This window comes from Esox lucius, chromosome 2, assembly GCF_011004845.1.
Source record: "Esox lucius isolate fEsoLuc1 chromosome 2, fEsoLuc1.pri, whole genome shotgun sequence".
Lineage (NCBI taxonomy): Eukaryota > Metazoa > Chordata > Actinopteri > Esociformes > Esocidae > Esox > Esox lucius.
The window spans coordinates 34,109,940-34,128,529 of NC_047570.1; the positions used below are offsets into that span (position 1 = coordinate 34,109,940).

The 18,590-nt window shown below is 43.5% G+C and overlaps 1 protein-coding gene across 2 annotated transcripts in view; it reads left to right on the forward strand.

Moving 5' to 3' along the window:
* Window positions 1-18,590, forward strand: part of pde8a (phosphodiesterase 8A) — a 69,366-nt gene that overhangs the window by 8,537 nt on the left and 42,239 nt on the right. The window contains exon 1 of one of the 2 annotated variants that reach the window (XM_013137448.4): window positions 443-1,778. The exons of the other annotated variant lie outside the window; for it this stretch is intronic. Coding sequence (XP_012992902.1) covers window positions 1,650-1,778 — 129 coding nt within the window. The 5' untranslated portion in view covers window positions 443-1,649. Of the gene's footprint in view, window positions 1-442; window positions 1,779-18,590 lie in introns of those variants that run through there. 2 annotated transcript variants of the gene reach the window in all.

The window sequence follows — 18,590 nt, forward strand, 5'->3', positions numbered from 1 at the left end:
TTTCTTTGTGTTATTAGTTATTGAATATCATTTTCCATTCTCAATAAAAATAAACTCATCTAGATAATGGATATTGTTTGAAATAGAGAAAATATAAAACATGCGTTATATAATATTCATTATTTATCTATATATTGTAGTAGGCCTATACAACATTTCCTTAAGCTCTTCTTCACAATTGTGTATGTTACATTCTTATCTGTAGCATACACATTTTCATTCCGAAAGATATTAGATTCTCAACTTCCACTGTCAGAACCAGTTCAACTGGAGGCTGTTTGAACGTTCTCTATTCTGTTCTGTTCTGTTCTGTTCTGTTCTCTGTTCTCTGTTCTCTTTCAAAGTTCCCTCGAAGGGCTGGATACACCCAGCTGGCTTTACACGCTCTCTGATTAGACGACTGAGGCTCATTTGCATTGACGTCAGTAAAGGCTGTAGGTCAATCCTTGCGGCAGCTTTTATTGGACGTGCTGCTGTCAAGCAGTGCCGAAGAATTGGAAGGGCAAAAGCTAGAAAGGCAGTGAAAATACTTACAGAATTCAACATTATGTAGCTATTTTCTGCCTTTTACGTTTAGAAGGAGCATTCATTCGCCTTCCTTTCTGAAAACCGAAACTTGGGGACGCGGAGAGGTCTTGTTTTTGTATACAATTGCTCTGATCCAGACGTGGTACCTCCTCAACAGATAATTTGACAGCCCTCCACATCTTTTTTCAGAAAGAGGAAAAAAAATCGTGCGGCCTTTGATACATTGCAGCCCTTTTTTTTTCTTTTCTTTTTTTTTTTTTTATCTCCGGCGATTCGCCTTAAAGCTGACAGCGGATATCTGAATGAAGAGTCTACCAAATATTTCTGTTTTGGCTAATTGTTATTTTTTGGCAGATAAATGGCATGTTTTGTCGGACTAAATCGCGTTTTGTTACATGGAGGAGTCTTGAGATTGGAGCGACGTTCGAAGGGAGTTCTATGCAGTGTGAATATTGTTGCCTGTTGATGATGATGTAGGCTACCTTAGGCTGGAGCAAACTGTCGTGAGAACCGGTTTGTAGCCAATGTCTTGAAGTGGCTAACCCGATAGTCAAAAGGAAAACAGGACTCCCAAATGAAATTGGATGATTTTGGGTGGGGAGGACGGCTAAAGCAGAAAGCTTTTTGACAAACATGGATACAACTATTGCTTGAATTAATTCAGAAGACTGACGTTTAAAGTTAAAAAAAATCTGAGAGGGCAAATGATGATGTGGTACGAATCCGAGGCAGGGAACCGTGTAATGAAGGATAAATCAGCACTGGAATAGAACCACAGAACAGCGACATTCTAGAACAGCCTAACGGGATTCATGTTAGCAAGAATAAAACGGCGCGTGTAGAAAATCTCTCAAATTTTCTTCATGTAAAAAAGTGGAGAGAGGAAATCTGTTTCCTGGTTAGGGGGGTGGGGGGGAAGGAACATCTTTTATTCATGGTTAGTGTTGGGGAAACTGGGGAAAACCTTTCAACATTACGGTTAATAAAGAGAGAACTATAGCCATATTTTTTTTTTGACAAGGAAGAGCCCCAGAAGATATCAGCAGAGAAAGCGAATGACAGTCGGCCGGGTATTAGTAAAGCACTTGAGCTAGAGGAATTGGCTGAAGTGGGGTTGAAGCATGGGCTGTGCTTCAAGCATTCATATCTCCGATAGGGTGGTCTATCAAAGTGGAAAGGAATCCGAGGATTCCCAGCAGACCAATACCACTCCTGCCCCAGGACTCCCGATCAAACCCAACACCGTCAAGGTGAGAGACAGACCGACACACACACACACACACAGACACGCACGCACGCGCGGATGCGCGCACATGCATACAGCACAGGCCTCATAGAGCAGAGACGCGCTAGCTCTCTCTCTCTCTCTCTGACAGTCACTGTCGACCTCATTATGTCTGATATTCATACTTCCTTCTACCATCTATTATTTATGATTCAGTTATGACGTATATACTATGATTTAAACATTGTAGCTACCCCGGCTTCACTATTGGAATTGATACTGCCCGTCCATACAATATGTTACATCGAACCTTGCGATGTGCATTATAAATCCTGTTTCTTGCCATTTTAATTAGATCAAGATTTTCTACTGTATAACGTATGGCCTCAGTGACACACACCACGGAATAGGTCGTGGGGTCATATTAAGTATTGTTCAGCCTTCCATAATACTATATAGACCACACGGCCTAGCCTGGCTGGCAGCGCTGAGGATATGCTTGCATATCACCTACCACGTCACAGTTTCCCGGCAATTTTCTCTTATGAATAGGCGCCATTTGTTTACAGCCGGTGGTTGTTGCATATACAGCTGAAACGCTCCATTCAATGTGTCAACTCAGTGTGTGGTGGGAGGGACATGCATCTTTAATGTTAGTGAGTCCCTCTTAGACAACGGCTTCAATTCAATCACGCTAACGTATGTGTTTACACAATATATATATATTTTTTTTACATGTTGTTTGTTATCAAATGAACGCAAGTAGACTAAATCTAGAATGCATACACTTCCAGTATGAGTAGGTGTGTATAGCAAAGGACCTGGAAGCTATAGTTTGTATACATTGCTGCTTGTGACTGAATACACCCTGTAGTCGTAATTGAAGTAGTTAATATGAATCTATCTGGACATGGTGTTTTTGTATAAATGAATGTGTCTGGTTTGCTTTCAGTGTGAAATGGACCCTACTACACATTGGCACCCCAATAGTCACATTCATGTCACTAACTAGGCAGTCTTTATGGTACACGTTTAAGACCATAAAGCCAATCCATGCTACCGGTCTGATTTTAAAGCAACACTGATTTAATTTGAATTTAATGGTCATTTCAATAATATGTGAATGTTGTGCTTGTCATGAGTTCAGTTTGTGCAGGAATAGAGGAATGGTTGCAAAGCTGTCTAGAATGTGTATGATTGAAACTCCCCTGCTCAGGCCAAGAGCCACACCACACCTCCATAGGTTAGCTTCTACGCAGCAGAGAGCCTCAATCTGAGTAGCTCCAAGGCAATGTTTAGGTCTCAAACGTAATCTGACACCTCTGATTGGTCCTGGAAACTGATGAGTTTTGCCAGTTGGTCCCCAGAAACAAATGTGATGCGCCACAGCTGGAAAACAAAGGGATAAAATCAGAACATTTCCTTTGAAACTCTGATTGGTTAGAGATGATCCAATCACTGATTACTTTGTTCTGTACAACAACCCTCATTTTGATGTAATCTAAACAACTGCAGTGGAAGCAGTATCTGACTGAAACATTTCGTGGATGATGTGGAGTGGAAGATTTAAGTTAGTCGGCAGGCAAATCTAAAATCAACTAGATCAGTGTTTCTCAACCATGCCCCGCCCTGCCCTGCATGTTTTTGATCTCTCTCTGCTTGGTCACACCTAATTCAAATGATCAGCTCATTATCAAGTCCTTCATGAGCTACATTAGGTATGTTAGTGCAGGGAGAGATCTAAAACATGCAGGGCAGGGGGTCGTCCAGGAGTAGTGTTGAGAAACACTGAACTAGATGTACATGGCTATCAATATTTCAAGCTATCAGTGGTGTAATTTTTTAAGTGTTATCATGCTATAATAAGCCTCCTCACAATGTCCCAGGCAATCATCTAGAACTAGGTCACATGTTTGCCTGACATAGTCTAGCGACATAGTCTAGCTCTTGCCACAGAGCAGAGATGTAAAAAGTAAAAGCACTCGGCTATGTTCACCAGTTCTGGAAAGATCTTAATATAGACATTAATGACAAGTTAAAGGGAGTTCTTAACTAACCAGAGACTTTAATTGTGCATTTTTCACTCTCACTTTTTATTTAATCATTGGTTAGTTATGAACTCGCTGGTCATTTAGGGCTTAACACAGCCGAATAGTTTTACTTTGTCATTTTCACCCCTCTGCCACAGACCCATAATATGATCTATCTGCAGTTCGAACATTGGATGTGGATATAATTTATTAACTACTGCTGTGCATATGAACACCATGTATCATACTTCAAAAGTCTTTTTTGGTTGCGGGTCATTCAGATCGGCCGGAGTGCCATTCCCGGGGATGCGTGTCCCTGCCTGACTGTCTGGTGCCGGTCCACTTGAAACCCAGACTGTCATAAATATGCCAACTTTGACTTCATTATTTCTGTCATGCTGTTCGATACAGTGGTAAAAGATGTCAACGATGCTTCCTTGGAAGGCTTGTTCTGTGGATTCAGTTGCGTGGAAGTCCGTCAAATAATTACAAAATAAAAATGTGCCATCCCATTAAGGCGAGGTCATAATCGTTAGTTAGGGTCGTTGCAATATTTATTTTAAACCAAATGGACATTTCAAACAAGTTCATTTCATTGGACGACTTCAGATAATTTCCTCTTTTGTTTCAGTCAGTTTTCTTCGGTTTGGTTCTTAACGAAAAGGACCAGGATCATGTGTAGACCAGGGGTTCTTCAACCTTTTTGTGTATGAAAGCTACTTTAAAAAAAAGTCAAACCATGTTATTTGCTTTCAAATAGGCAAACTTTCTACTTCACCATTTTTGCTTTTCCCCATGTCCTTAAAATACCCAAGTTTTCAGAGTCAATGGAGTGTACCGGAAAAACATTTTTCTTTCAGTCAGCTTTGTCAATTCAGAGAGATGTTTACCCCGTCTGTTGTGATGTTATCAGGATTGGTTTCAGCACTTTGTTTGCATTCAGTTTCAAAGATCATGTGATCATGGAAACATGTGCTGTAGTAAAAAAAAAAATCTAAAATCACCAATGCAATTGCAACAAACTCGACATTTGTCAGACATTTAAAAGCTGATAAGGAGCAGGAAGGACAGAATTATTGCTTTGTAGTGTGAACCAATTAACTTGTTTGCTAAAATAAGGTAATTGTTTAAATGTTACTGGCTTGTAGTGTAAACAAATGATATTTTAAATTACATTACAATTTGCACTAAACACTCAAACATTGAGATTTTAAACTTGGAACTTGAGACTCAGGTTAAAGGTGCAATCTGATCATACAATCTCTCCATTGAAATTGCCAAGCTCCTTAAAAAACACACTGTTCTCAAAAAGTGATAGGACCTGACCTCTGACATCACCACCAATCACAGTCCAAATCAAAATGAAGTCCAGGTGTCCTGCAGGTTTTATGAGGCAGGGGATTCACTGCTTTGTCTTTTTCAATAGGACTTTCGGTTGCCATTCTTATATTATTTTATGATTGATTTGCAAGGTGGGACATTTCAGCTGCAAGGAAATTTCAGATGAATGAATATCTGACCAAAGTCGTTTTTAAGACCGGAGACATACTTAGAACTTGCAAAGTTGTGACTTTGGTTTTTCTCCGGTTGGGCATCTAATTATTGTCGTCATTTTAAAAAATGTATTTAAGATAGACATTTGAGGTGGGGTTTTGAAATGTTTGATCTCCAATTTCAGTTTTGGTCAAGTCAACTGGTTGGGTTAGTGTTAGCTAGTGATTGTCCTGTTGGAGACCCTTTACGTGGAAATGTGTGCCATTTAAGCCACTCCCAGAGATGCAATGTCCAAAGTGACCTGGTTTTCTGCATCAGTATTGTTTGTTTATTGATTTGTGGTGTAACAGGCTTGGTCACCGCATTACTGTCATAATGACACACACACACACACACACACCTAAACATTTATTTAGTTACTGGGGACAGTACAAATAGAATGAAGACCTGAGTAGTAAGTTAGTAACACTAAAACAAACTGTTTTTACACTATAGATATGATCACCTAATCACTGGCATGTTGAGCTGTTGTGTACTGGCTTCACTGGCATTGTACTTTTTAAATTTTTTAAATTACGTAACAATTGCTTATCCTTTCCTTTCTAATGTTATTGTTGTTGTCCACATGCTAGCTAGCAAACGCCACAGGCACCATTTTGGATATTCAGCTGATTAGCTCTCTTGTTCAATGTGGCGTGCGTTCCAAATTGGCTGCAATAGGTTCTGCTTGCTAGCATATAGACAAAAATGGCTTTCTGCAGCTGTACTCCTTGTAGCAGTTAGACGAATGTAATTAAGTTGACTAAAACCGCTTGGCTTATATAGTACATTTTCTCAGCCAGTTACCAGACTGGCCACTAGCTATACACGTTTAATCATAGGCCAACTCTAACTAGCATTAGCACAGTGCCAGGTAGCATGCTTAACTTCACACTTTCCAGTCAACTTTGGGTTTTCTCCTGAACATGTATGGCTGCTTGAAACCGATAAATATAAACAAGCTGGTTCCTGAGTGTTCACAGGCGACAGACATCTTACACAGGGATCTTGTTATTAACAATGAATTTATTGATAACCAGCCGACAGTATCAAGTGACTCAGCCAAAAGTAGAACTTGCCCCCAATGCGCTAGCAGCCCTGTAGGTTTGTGTCGGCGCCTAACATCAGGTCATGAGCGTGATAGGACTAGAGTCTGCAGGCCTCGGGTCAGCAGGGCTCTCCCGGGCCCTTAGAAACGCTGTGGCGAACGTTGTGGCGAAGCAAACTCCTCAGTAATGTGCCGTGTAAGGGAATGGGGATCATATGGGAGGCAGATCTAGTTTAAACCAGTTAATGTGTAACACCACAGGCCTAAATTTGGGCATGCTATTCCCTATAGGCCCTGGCAGTTCATTTAAAGGCTCACTCTTCGAGGAATAGTAATAAAACAAAACTGTCCTGCCACTTGGTTAGCTATAAAGCCAAAGTCCTGGGGGCCTGCGTCAGAGGGCCTGGGACATGCTTATCAAAGCCAGGCCGCGGGTGACGTTTTTAGACCCTCTAAATATCTTAGTAAAAAAAATTACATTAAAAAAAGAGCCGTTAAATCACAAGGAAATCTGAAAAAAGGTTTGGTTTTGTTGTGAAGGACATCTATTCTGAAGTATCCCAATGGATAAAAAGGGATGTGGTCATGTCTCAATGTAATCAAACAATGAAATTATATTTGATTTTCTAACACTATAAATATTAGGGCTTACTTGTAGTAAATTGGCAGTGTACACATTTCTATAATTATTATACGCCTGACCAACTGTTCGCCATGCCTCTACCCATGGCCTCCTCTGGCCCACACAAACAGGGTAACCACGTGTTGCATTTAGAACATGCATGGTTTAGACCGCTTTAGTTAAATATGTCCTGTGTGTGTGTGTGTGTGTGTTTGAGGTGTGTGAATGTTGGAAGTGGTGAGCAGTGAAGACCCTTATAGTCTTCAAGCTACAGACTTTACCTGAGCTGCCCTACGCCAATGGGAGGAGAATTTCTGGACCCGAATAGTACAGCGGTCATTTAGGTTTTTCTTGAAGTCGACCCCATACTCCCTAGAGTCTGGCAGCGTGTGGTCGACAGTAGGTTGTTGGTTCATTATTCAGTATAGTTCAGAGTGCCAGCCGAGGAGCCTGTTTCCAGCACTGTCCCTCTATAGGGGTTTAGCCCGTTTGTATACATCTGTCCTTATCTACAGGGTCTTGCATGTCTACTGTACACTCCGTAACGTCCCATATACATTGGATGTTCTAAAATGATCCTGCAGATCCTGGAGCTCAGGTCTTGGATTGGTGATGAGGTGATGAGCTGCTTAGGTTAGTCACCGTTGATAATGGCCTGGGGTAGAGAGGCCACTAGTGCTGTTTGTGATCATGCCGGTTTTCGTAATAGCGGGGTTGGGGTCTTGCTAGTTTTCTCATTGGGTTGTCATTCACACATGGAGGAATGTTACTACCAGTGTAAATGCCACACGCGGAAAATGTTACTACCACTGCCACCATGTAGGGAGAAACATGATGCTGGGCGAGATGGCGTGAACAGAATCTGTCAAGCCCAGTACAGTTTGGGCTTAGGTTTGTGTGTTTTAGGTGTGTGTGTGTGTTTTAGGCGTGTGTGTGTTTTAGGCGTGTGTGTGTTTTAGGCGTGTGTGTGTTTTAGGCGTGTGTGTGATTTAGGCGTGTTTTAGGCGTGTTTTAGGCGTGTGTGTGTGTTTTAGGCGTGTGTGTGTGTTTTAGGCATGTGTGTGTGTTTTAGGCGTGTGTGTGTGTGTGTGTGTGTGTGTGTGTTTTAGGCATGTGTGTGTATTTTAGGGTGTCTGTGTGTGTGTGTTTTTGTGTTTTAGGGTGTGTGTGTGTTGTAGGTGTGAGTGTCTGTGTTGTAGGTGTGAGTGTCTGTGTTGTAGGTGTGAGTGTCTGTGTTGTAGGTGTGTGTGTGTGAGTGTCTGTGTTGTAGGTGTGTGTGTGTGAGTGTCTGTGTGTGTGTGTGTGTGTGTGTGTGTGTGTGTTTTAGGGTGTGTGTGTGTGTGTGTGTGTGTGTGTGTGTGTGTGTGTGTGTTTTAGGGTGTGTGTGTGTGTGTGTGTGTGTGTGTGTGTGTTTTAGGGTGTGTGTGTTTTAGGGTGTGTGTGTGTGTGTGTGTGTGTGTGTGTGTGTGTGTGTGTGTGTGTGTGTGTGTGTTTTAGGGTGTGTGTGTGTGTGTGTGTGTTTTAGGGTGTGTGTGTGTGTTTTAGGGTGTGTGTGTGTTTTAGGGTGTGTGTGTGTGTGTGTGTGTGTTTTAGGGTGTGTGTGTGTGTGTGTGTTTTAGGGTGTGTGTGTGTGTGTGTGTGTGTGTTTTAGGGTGTGTGTGTTTTAGGGTGTGTGTGTGTGTGTGTGTGTGTGTGTGTGTGTGTGTGTGTTTTAGGGTGTGTGTGTGTGTGTGTGTGTGTGTGTGTGTGTTTTAGGGTGTGTGTGTGTGTGTGTGTGTGTGTGTGTGTGTGTGTTTTAGGGTGTGTGTGTGTGTGTGTGTGTGTGTTTTAGGGTGTGTGTGTGTGTGTGTGTGTGTGTGTGTGTGTTTTAGGGTGTGTGTGTGTGTGTGTGTGTGTGTGTGTGTTTTAGGGTGTGTGTGTGTGTGTTTTAGGGTGTGTGTGTGTGTGTGTGTGTGTTTTAGGGTGTGTGTGTGTGTGTGTTTTAGGGTGTGTGTGTGTGTGTGTTTTAGGGTGTGTGTGTGTGTGTGTGTGTGTGTGTGTGTTTTAGGGTGTGTGTGTGTGTGTGTGTGTGTGTGTGTTTTAGGGTGTGTGTGTGTGTGTGTGTTTTAGGGTGTGTGTGTGTGTGTGTGTGTGTTTTAGGGTGTGTGTGTGTGTGTGTTTTAGGGTGTGTGTGTGTGTGTGTGTGTGTGTGTGTGTGTTTTAGGGTGGGTGTGTGTGTGTGTGTGTGTGTTTTAGGGTGTGTGTGTGTGGGTGTGTGTGTTTGTTGCAGGTTTTGGGTGTTAGGTTGTTTGAATAATGAGTGTTTGTCAAGGACAGTTCTGGGCTGGTTCTGATAAGGCTCAAGGTGACACATGGTTGTCTCAGTCCTCCCTGTACACATCAGAGCAGACGGGGGATATAGGCAGGCGCTCAGACAGACGGGGGAGACTGGCGGGCGTTCAGACAGGCGGGGGAGACATGGGGGAGACATGGGTGAGACTGGTGGGCGTTCAGACAGGCGGAGGAGATATGGGGGAGACAGGTGGGCATTCAGACAGGTGGGGAAGACAGGTGGGCGTTCAGACAGGTGGGGGAGACAGGTGGGCGTTCAGATAGACAGGCTCAGTCAAACAGTGTCCAGGTCCCTAATTAGCCTCTGTTTCCTGTTGATTTACTCCTGGCTGTAATTCCGTGTCTCCTTGTCTGAATTAGTACACTGTACTGGGAGAATGTCTGTCATGAGGAGAATGTCATTGGGACGCAGCCAGAGTTTATAACAGACAGTTTATCTGGCCTTGGTCTATGGATCAACAGTCCCCACAGCAGACGTGCCTGTAGACAGACCTGGCAACTCACCTTTTGGTCCATATCACCATCATTAAGGTGACCATAACCTTATTCTGGTTGGGCTTGTAGGGTCGATGTGAGAGTGGGCCCATGACCCTGGCCGACTCAATAGTTGAGTGCAGGTTGAGTGCGTGCCTGCGTGTGTTAGTGGTCTTCTCGGGTCCATCAGTGTCTGAGTCATAACATTTGAACTTTTTTCTCAGATCTGGGTGCGGTCTGATATAATTGGGAAGAGCAATAGTATTGTATTTGTTTCACATTTTCCCTCTAGTAGGACAGGACTATTTAAGCCAGACCAACTGTTTGGTTCTTGTATATCAAGCTCGTATTTTCAAACTTTTTTCCATTATCCTTTTGTTTTGTGATTATGAATTACTGTAATTGTAATTTTATTTCTTACTATTTATCATTAATAAAGTCTCTTAATGTCTGAAAGGGTGTGGCTATATTCCTGTTAGTCAACTGCACGGTTGAGCACTGACTCCGTTTGGACCTAGTCTGATTAATGTGAGATGAGGAGGAATGTCTTAGAGTTAGACATGTAATCTATCAATGTGATGCTTGTTTATTAAATATTGAAAGAATAGATGAACAAATTATAGCCTCCTACTGTTGACCCATATCATTCAGCCTGTTGCCCCAGACCAGGGTAGGCTCAATCACACATTCCCACGGCATATCGGCAAGCTTGCGTTGGACTTTATCTCCATCTGTAGAAATACCTATGCTATAGTCTTATATGTAACCATCAGTGTGGTTTGGGGTCCCACAGTGGTTTGGGTCCCGCAGTGGTTTGGGTGTATAGCCACGGAACGTGTGGTGCGGTCAGTTTGGGCGTTATTTTTGTATTTTTTCGGAAGGCAAGCATTGAAGAACATGTGCCTTTGTCAGAGAACTGAGCTCAGATCGCTGTTGAGACATTGTTCTTCAATGAGCACCCACGGATCAAAACGTCAGCCTTAAGCAGAGAAAATGTATAAAATGTAATACTTCTTTTTGGACTAGTTGTTCTCTTCCTCTAGGCCACGGTCAAAATGTAGGAATAGCTCGACATGCCGAAGAAAATATCGGAATTAATGTCAGCGATATGGGAAGATGCCGCCAAGACTTCGGTCTCTGTCACGGATCTGTTTTTCCTCGGATCCAATTGAAATGGGTCTCATTTTATTATATATTTATTTATGCAAATCTGGTCAAGTGGGAAAGACGTTGGTTTATTTCAGTACGGAACCTTTTGGACCCGTGAAGACCACTAGTGTGTGATCACAAATGTGTGATCCAGGTGTGTGTGTACATATTGGGACCTGAAATACCCAAGATGGTAAATTCAGGAAAATGAGGTCCCCATAGGGTTAAATTGCAGTTAGGGTCCCACTAGGACAAACATTTTTCTGGCTAATAGGTTTGTCTTAGTTTTAGGCGTTTGGGCTAGGTTAAGTTGAGGCATAAAGGTTGGGTTATGGAGGTTAAGGTTAGGGTAAGTTTCCACAAGGATAGAAAAACAAATGTGTGTGCCTGTGTGTTCCCGTGCATAGGGTCATTTATTCCAGACAAGGTGTAGCATGGTGATGAATTAATCCACTGTGCATGGAGGAGGAGGAGGAGAATAGGGGAGAGGAGGTTAAATGAGGAGTGGGGAGTACATCATTCAGATACTCCTCATTGGCCTTTTCTCAATTCGGTTGGTTAAGTCCTGTGTCTTCTCTCGCCTCCTTTTGAAAAACCTCACATGTATTCTAGAGGTGGCAGGGATTGGGAATCTTTGCTAAAGTGTGCTTCTCCTGCCATCTCTGTTGGCTCGCGTAGCAAATGATATGTACATGGGTGGATCCCAAAATCCTATATATTTAAATCAGATTTAAACCCATGCTGCAGCAATATGTATTCATCATAGGCAGGGACTAATACATTTATGAAGTGATTAAAAACAATTTCAATTAGTTGTGTAATGCATTTTGTTAAACAACTGTATGTAGAAATGTTTTTAAAGGTGTGCATGCTTATCACGCCAGACAAAGGCAGATTTTAATAGGCATGTGACAGAAAATCAACTCTGCCTAAGGATACATGTGAATATCCTCGATAAAAGTGGGATTGTCAGCTGGGATTTCCTGTTCTCTTGACTCTAGAGACTCGCTTGGGCTCCTTCAAAGCCAGCGGAGGTCGTCAGGTGAGATAACATACACATGTGTTGGTCCATGTGGCTTCCTAGTTGGAAGAGGCAGTATGTCTCGCTGCAGATTCTCGTTAGGAGACCTTGGTGGGATTTTTCATCTGTCCAGATCGTTTGGGAGCTGCTGTGATGAGACGTGGCCATAGGTACAATTTGAAAGGACTAAAATGGAGGAACGGAGAACAGTGGCATAGAAAACTATATCTAAAGTTGATTCAACTCCACTGTAAAACATCTCTGTAAATTCAATCCCAACCCTAATCTAACACACTAGTAATCACTTCTTGATCAGAAATCTAGTTAATTAAAACTGAGCTGAAAACCCATAATTGGGTACATCTCCAATAACAGGATTGTAGTAAAAACCTACAGGAGGGTATATTTCCAGGAACAGCGTTGGAGAGTTGGACGAAACATTGCAGGCTGATTTGGCCACTCAATGTCTGGTGGAGCCTGATGTGTGGAGTCTGAACTTAAAGGCCGCTTTTGGAAAGTTTTCTCCTGTTCTTTCTTATACTCTTCAACGGGGTCTTTTTAATATTACATAAAGCGTTGACAGAAATTGCCTGGCCATGGCCACCCTGATTATCTTTGCGATAGGCCTGTTATCTTCCCTCAGCGCTAACCCCGTCAGGCGGTAATGGATTGATCAGCCTCCTCGAGACTGCCCAGTAGGCCCAGGCAGCAGCCTCTGGTTTCGGGCTGCAAGTGTTGCTGCTTCACATGTGAGGTGTCAGCTAAGGTGAGCTGTACTTTGGGAACAGAACTTCCCATTGTTGTAAGAGACTAGAAATAGTCTGCCCGACTAAGGCGGCATTCATAAACCGCCTGCCTTCCCCCTCAAGGTTGGGGACCTAGCATCATAAGGTTGGCATGTGATAGCTTTATGACATTGTGGAATTGAACGAACGGAGGATATTCTTCCCTCCAAAACAAGGCGCGCGCGCACACGCGCGCACACACACACACCAAAGTGTTTACTTTGTAGCCAAACTGTTCTGTGTCAGACGCTCAAAGGAATGTGCTTTCTTCTGCCGCTGGACCACAGAAGTAGAATTAATAGAATGGTCTCAGATCCACGGTACCCAGTCAGACAGATCCTAGCGATTCAGCTGATCCTTCCCGATGGTTATATTTCTATGGCTCTAAGCTGCCAGAGACCTGGTGTGGATCCTAAATCAGCATTTCTCAAGCTTCTTTGTGCCAGGGAACAACAAATTACAAGCTTGTTCTTCTAGGAACCGCTTGCATGAAAAATATTGACAATTTCATTTTTAATTTAAAAAAATAATCTATTTTTATATTACAATTTATACTGCCATAGCAATGGAAGTGTTTTAACAAAAAAGCTAGAGTCACATTTGAAATAGAAAGCACTCTGTTGGTAATTGGTAATTTAGAGCGGTTCTATGAAGGAAGTGTCAATGTGCTCATTGTGACTTTTTCATCAAGGATTCTTCTGCAGACCTGTGCCACTCTGTGGACCTATTTCCAGCCCGGAAGCTCTATGTTATAAGCCAATCACAACAGGCTGAAAGCAAGTTACTGTTGTTACATCATGCTGCTTAATTCAGGTATTTGATGGTGTGCGTGAGTTTAAATTGACATCCTATTCCCTAAATAGTGCACATGGAATTGGGTGCCTTTTGGGACCTGGTGCCAGTATATATCGCTGTCAATGGTCATTAGTTCCACTCTTCTCCGGGTGTGGGTTTGCTGAATATCAGGACACGGAGTCTCCCTGGCCTTCCCGTCTTCATTGTGAAAGCGTTAATCTAAACCAAATTCCCTAATCCCAGACTTGAATTAAAAGGGTTACTTTTTTGAATCCCTATTCGCCTGCGAGTGACTGACTGATGGTTCCTTGCCCTAGCCTTGCAGAGACACGGTCACAGCCCTTCTACTTGCACAGGGTAACAGAGAAGCCGAGGAGAATGGAATTTCTCTCTGCACATTGGGGTCCGAGCTCCGCCAAAACCACTGACAAGTGCGTTCTGTTTTAGGGGGATTGTTATTTAAATGTTCTGACCGTTATGTAAAATTGTCAGCATTTCGAAAAGCAATTTTTAAGCAATTGCACACAGCCTAACTAACGACGGAGGTGAATGTGTGGAAAATAATTCATGTTTTTCATGATCAGTGAACATAATGACCGATGTTAGCCTACGGTTTAGCTAGGCACGCTAAGTGCTTGACTAGGAAGTGTATGTTCATTCACAATTTGTCCTGATAAAATTATTGCTCTGTCACCCACACAAGATGGTAACTATATCTGGATATAGCTGTAAAACTCCTTCCCTTGTGCGCTTGAATGTATCGCAGGTTGAGTTGATCTGTCATTAGCAGCAGTTGCGATGAAATACTTTGAAAAGGGATTATGATAGCTGGCCTAGGTACATTGGTGAGAAGAGAGCATGTACATTACTTTACATTATTTTTATGATTAAATTAAGTTTGTTGACACTTTATTACAAGTTCCAACCATAATTTCATTTGGTTTTAAACTATTAACGTTGACCCTTTAAGTCCCAATCTGTTGGTGATGTATCAGTGAGAGTGACTCAGAAGTTCCCTATTAAATGATTGATTACAAAGAAGTATGAAAGTGAAAGTGGCACTCATGGTATCATTTAGCCACAGTGGCCAAGCTCTATGTATCTGAAGGCCCTCTGGCCATTAAAAACCACTCTATAGCCACGCTGTTTTGATCCCCCACTCCTCAGTTCCAATAGACCAACACCTACTACGACGTAGTTCTTCGTAATTGCCAGGGTATTGCAGGTTGCAGTTTTTTCACAATACTTTGGGTGCCGATCTGCCGATTGCCATTTGATACGGTTTTATTCTGAGATGATGTTCCAAATGTGCTGCAGAGGAACACGAGTCCCTGTGGAACACGTTTTGATCCGTCGTGAAAATGAACTGGTACGGCTGACAAAATAATCTCGAGTAGCTCTGTGGATATCTGTGCCTCACTGCTGGAAGAGCGATGTCAGTGTCATTTGACTAACCAGAGCAGGGCAAGTTGGCTAATTTTATCCACACCCTGTAAGTCTAATTATTAAATATTTTAACCTTCAACCCCAATTATGTAGTTGGAAGTGTTTCTTTTTTCTTGGTTTGACACCATGATTATCTGAATCTTGAACTTCTAAGTTTGACAACGTGATTTTCTAAAGCCTCAGGTCTTTTCTATATAATACATGGTTAGTGGGTGGTTAGTTAGGAGAATCCCCCCCCCCCCCCCCCCCATGACTTTATAAATGGGTGGGTCATGGAGGTGGATCTCTCTGACACCTCGTGCCCTCATGATGTCATCGCTCTTGTAGTAGCAGTTATCACCAACAGTACTGATGTCAGGCTAGAGGGTTTTACGCAAGCGCGCACGCACTGGAAGACACACAAACTAGAGATGGGGAGATATACAGACCAAAGAATGAACTCACCTGGGTCGTTCTTACCACGCGGAGCCAAGTAAAATGTCAAATTCTTATTTAATTTAAAATAGTGAGAATTTAGATTCTCACAATGTTTTTAATGATTTGAGCAGATGTCCTTATCCTTAAACACTAAAAGTATTTATCTAGAAATTGAACAGTTTACATTTTTGAACGTTTATTTTGGAGTTTTAGATAAAACCTCTCAAATTATTTTCCCATGTTTCTTTTTTTTTTATTACTTTTTATTATCATGAGTAATATACATCATATTTGATGCTTTGTGTCCCTGAAATCACTTTCATCGCTGTTGGTAGTAGTTCCCATTTAATAAAAAATACTCTTGCCACAAGGACATTTTGGGAGGGTGGGAAAACAAGTTTAACTTACTTCAACTTGGTTCATCTATGTATCTTGGTTCATCTTATATATCTTGGTTCAACTTGGTTCATCTATACATCTTGGTTCATCTTATATATCTTGGTTCAACTTGGTTCATCTATACATCTTGGTTCATCTTATATATCTTGGTTCAACTTGGTTCATCTATATCTTTGTTCAGCTTGGTTCAACTTGGTTCGTCTATATATCTTGGTTCAGATTGGTTCATCTACATAGCTTGGTTCAGTTTTGTTCATCTATATAGCTTGGTTCAGTTTGGTTCATCTATATCTTGGTTCATCTATTTTTCAATGTTTTTTATGTTAATCTGTGTGTCTCACTCATGCATTTCCCTAGAGCAATGTAATGTGGACGCCATCCCTGTGTTGGAGAATCGGTACGTAGCCATGATCTACAACTAAGGCCAGCTGGTTTTACCCAGTGACAAGGCACATGGCATTAAACATAGTAATCTTAATCATAATATCTTGGCCTCATGTGGCGACACCCCTCTGCTCTGCCCCGTGAGTCGCGTGCTAGGAGGAGCTAGCTGTAGCTATTAGCATATTGCTAATACTAATCCATTCCTCATAAGGGTAGGGCTGAGGGGCTGACGGTAATGTCCTAGCGTTAGCTAGCAGGCGGCTAAAGTTTGGTTTCGAAGCTAGCGGGCGGGCGAACATTTTGGTTTGGAGCGAGACGTGAGTCTCTAATGCTACAGAGTTGGTTTTGGATGTGGATGGGCTGGTCCGTTCCTGCCTAAATGCATAGCTGCTGCTTGTCCGTGTTTGTGTGTGGTGGCTGCATCGGCAGTGGTGCCTCATCGTGGCCTGAGGAGGGGGAGGAATGGAGGAGGAGGAAGAGAAGGAGTGACTGGATGGAGGAGGAGGAGGATGGCTCTCTGGTAAGACAAGGACAGGCGTGCTCATTCTACACCCGTCCATCTTCCAGAAGGGGGTAGTTGCGCGCCTCCCCTTGTGGATTTAACAGCTGTTTTAAAGCCAATGCTTACGGTCCACACCAATCCGGTGCTGTGAAATCTGGGACACGTTTCTGAAGTGCAGTTGAGGGCTGGGATGTTAGTGGTTTTCTGGGCCTTGCTGGTGGCTGGGACCCTGAAAAGACTGGTACTTCATTCAGGCGCCTCAACCTTTGACATTTTCCTACATATATTTTGAAGTTTAAGTCACATAGCAGCCACTGTTCATCGATATAAGAAGAGTGAGAGAGAAAGGCGAGCTGGAGAAAAAAACGGAAGATGGCGGGAAACGAGAGGAGAGTGGGATGGATAAAGGTTTTACTTGCCGTTACACTCTGACTTGCCCTTGTTTTGCATGGGAGAGTCATGGGAGAGTCACGGGAGAGTGCAACAGAGTGATAGGTGGTAGGTGTTGGTGTAGAAGGATGCTCCTGCCTCCTCTTTGGGAGGAGGGTGTGGAGGGGAGGGAGAGAGAGAGAGGGGGACAGAGATTGTGGTAGACAACAGTTTAAAGGTAGGTAGAGGTTTGAGTGCAGGGTTGCCCTCTGAGCCCTTACCATCTCCATGAAAGGCTTAGGATTGGCTGGGTATTAGCAGGATATCTGGCTAATCGGGATCAGGACAGAAATACCTTGAAGGTGAAAGCCGGCCATCCAGGTGGCGAGTGCCAGGACTACTACAGATCGGTTTACATCTGCCAAGCTGCGTCATTCGCCTAGTTTATTGCTGCTCTTATTGTTGATGGTTTGACCTGCCGACAGCCGGTTGGCGGGCTGGTTCGCCCCTCTCACACTGACCCCTTTTCTACGAGCTCACAGAACCCAGGAGGGAGTTAGGAGGGTCTCCAACCTGGGCTGTGCTCAGAGGAATGTGTCTGCACTGGTCTTGAGTTTGGCAAACCGTGCTGACACCACAGAGCTGATCTTACTCTCCTCCGAGCACGACAGACCGAGGCCGGCCCGTGTCCTGGAGAGTGGGTTGCATAACTGACCAGGTGGTTTGTCGGTCTGCCGGCTGCGTTGTCACGTACAACGCATCTCGGAGAGTGAAGCCGTGGCCTGTTCCATTCGTGCCTGCCCGCCCGTGTCCCAAATCGTGCCCTGTTCCTTGAATACTGCCCTGCGTCCGGTCTGCAGGGGTGGTGCACCTCTGGTCAGAAGCCGCGCTTTGCAGTGTTTCTAAAAGCGCGACGTTTGGGGGGCGGAGAGGGGAGCTGCCAGGGGCTGTGTTACAGAAGCAGGGGGCTTTCTTGGTGTTTCGGTGATGTGTCGACATGGCCCGTGTGGTTCAGCTGTTAGGGCCTGACGCTAACGGCACCGGGCTTGTGGGTTTACGTGAACGGGAAGGGGGAAAACGGGTCTGTCATGTAGATGGCCAGGTTCCTCTGAGATTGGATTATTAGTCGTCTGGTATCGTGGACATGCACATGTTCTGCAGCTGCTCTGATCCTAGCCATGGTTCTCATTATGACTATGAGGTTCCCTGTCCCAGAACCTTAGTTACAGACCGGGACGGCTGAAGCTCTCAAGTGTTCTGTTTTTGTTCTCCTCACCCATCCCCAGTCCCTGTGGACTCCTCAGAGCCGAGTGCTCTATACCTCTCCTCTTTTCTCCTCACCCCAGTCTCCCTCTCTCGTCTCTGTCTTGTCCTTCCCAGCCCAGCTCCTAACCTCTCCCCTTCCCTCTCTTTTTCCCAGCTTCTTTCACTCCTTCTCGTGCCAAATGTCTTTCTCAACCCTTTTTTCTCTTTCTTTTCTCTCTTCTGTCTTACCCTTTCTGTTTCTCGTGCTCTCTCATGCCATGTCACAT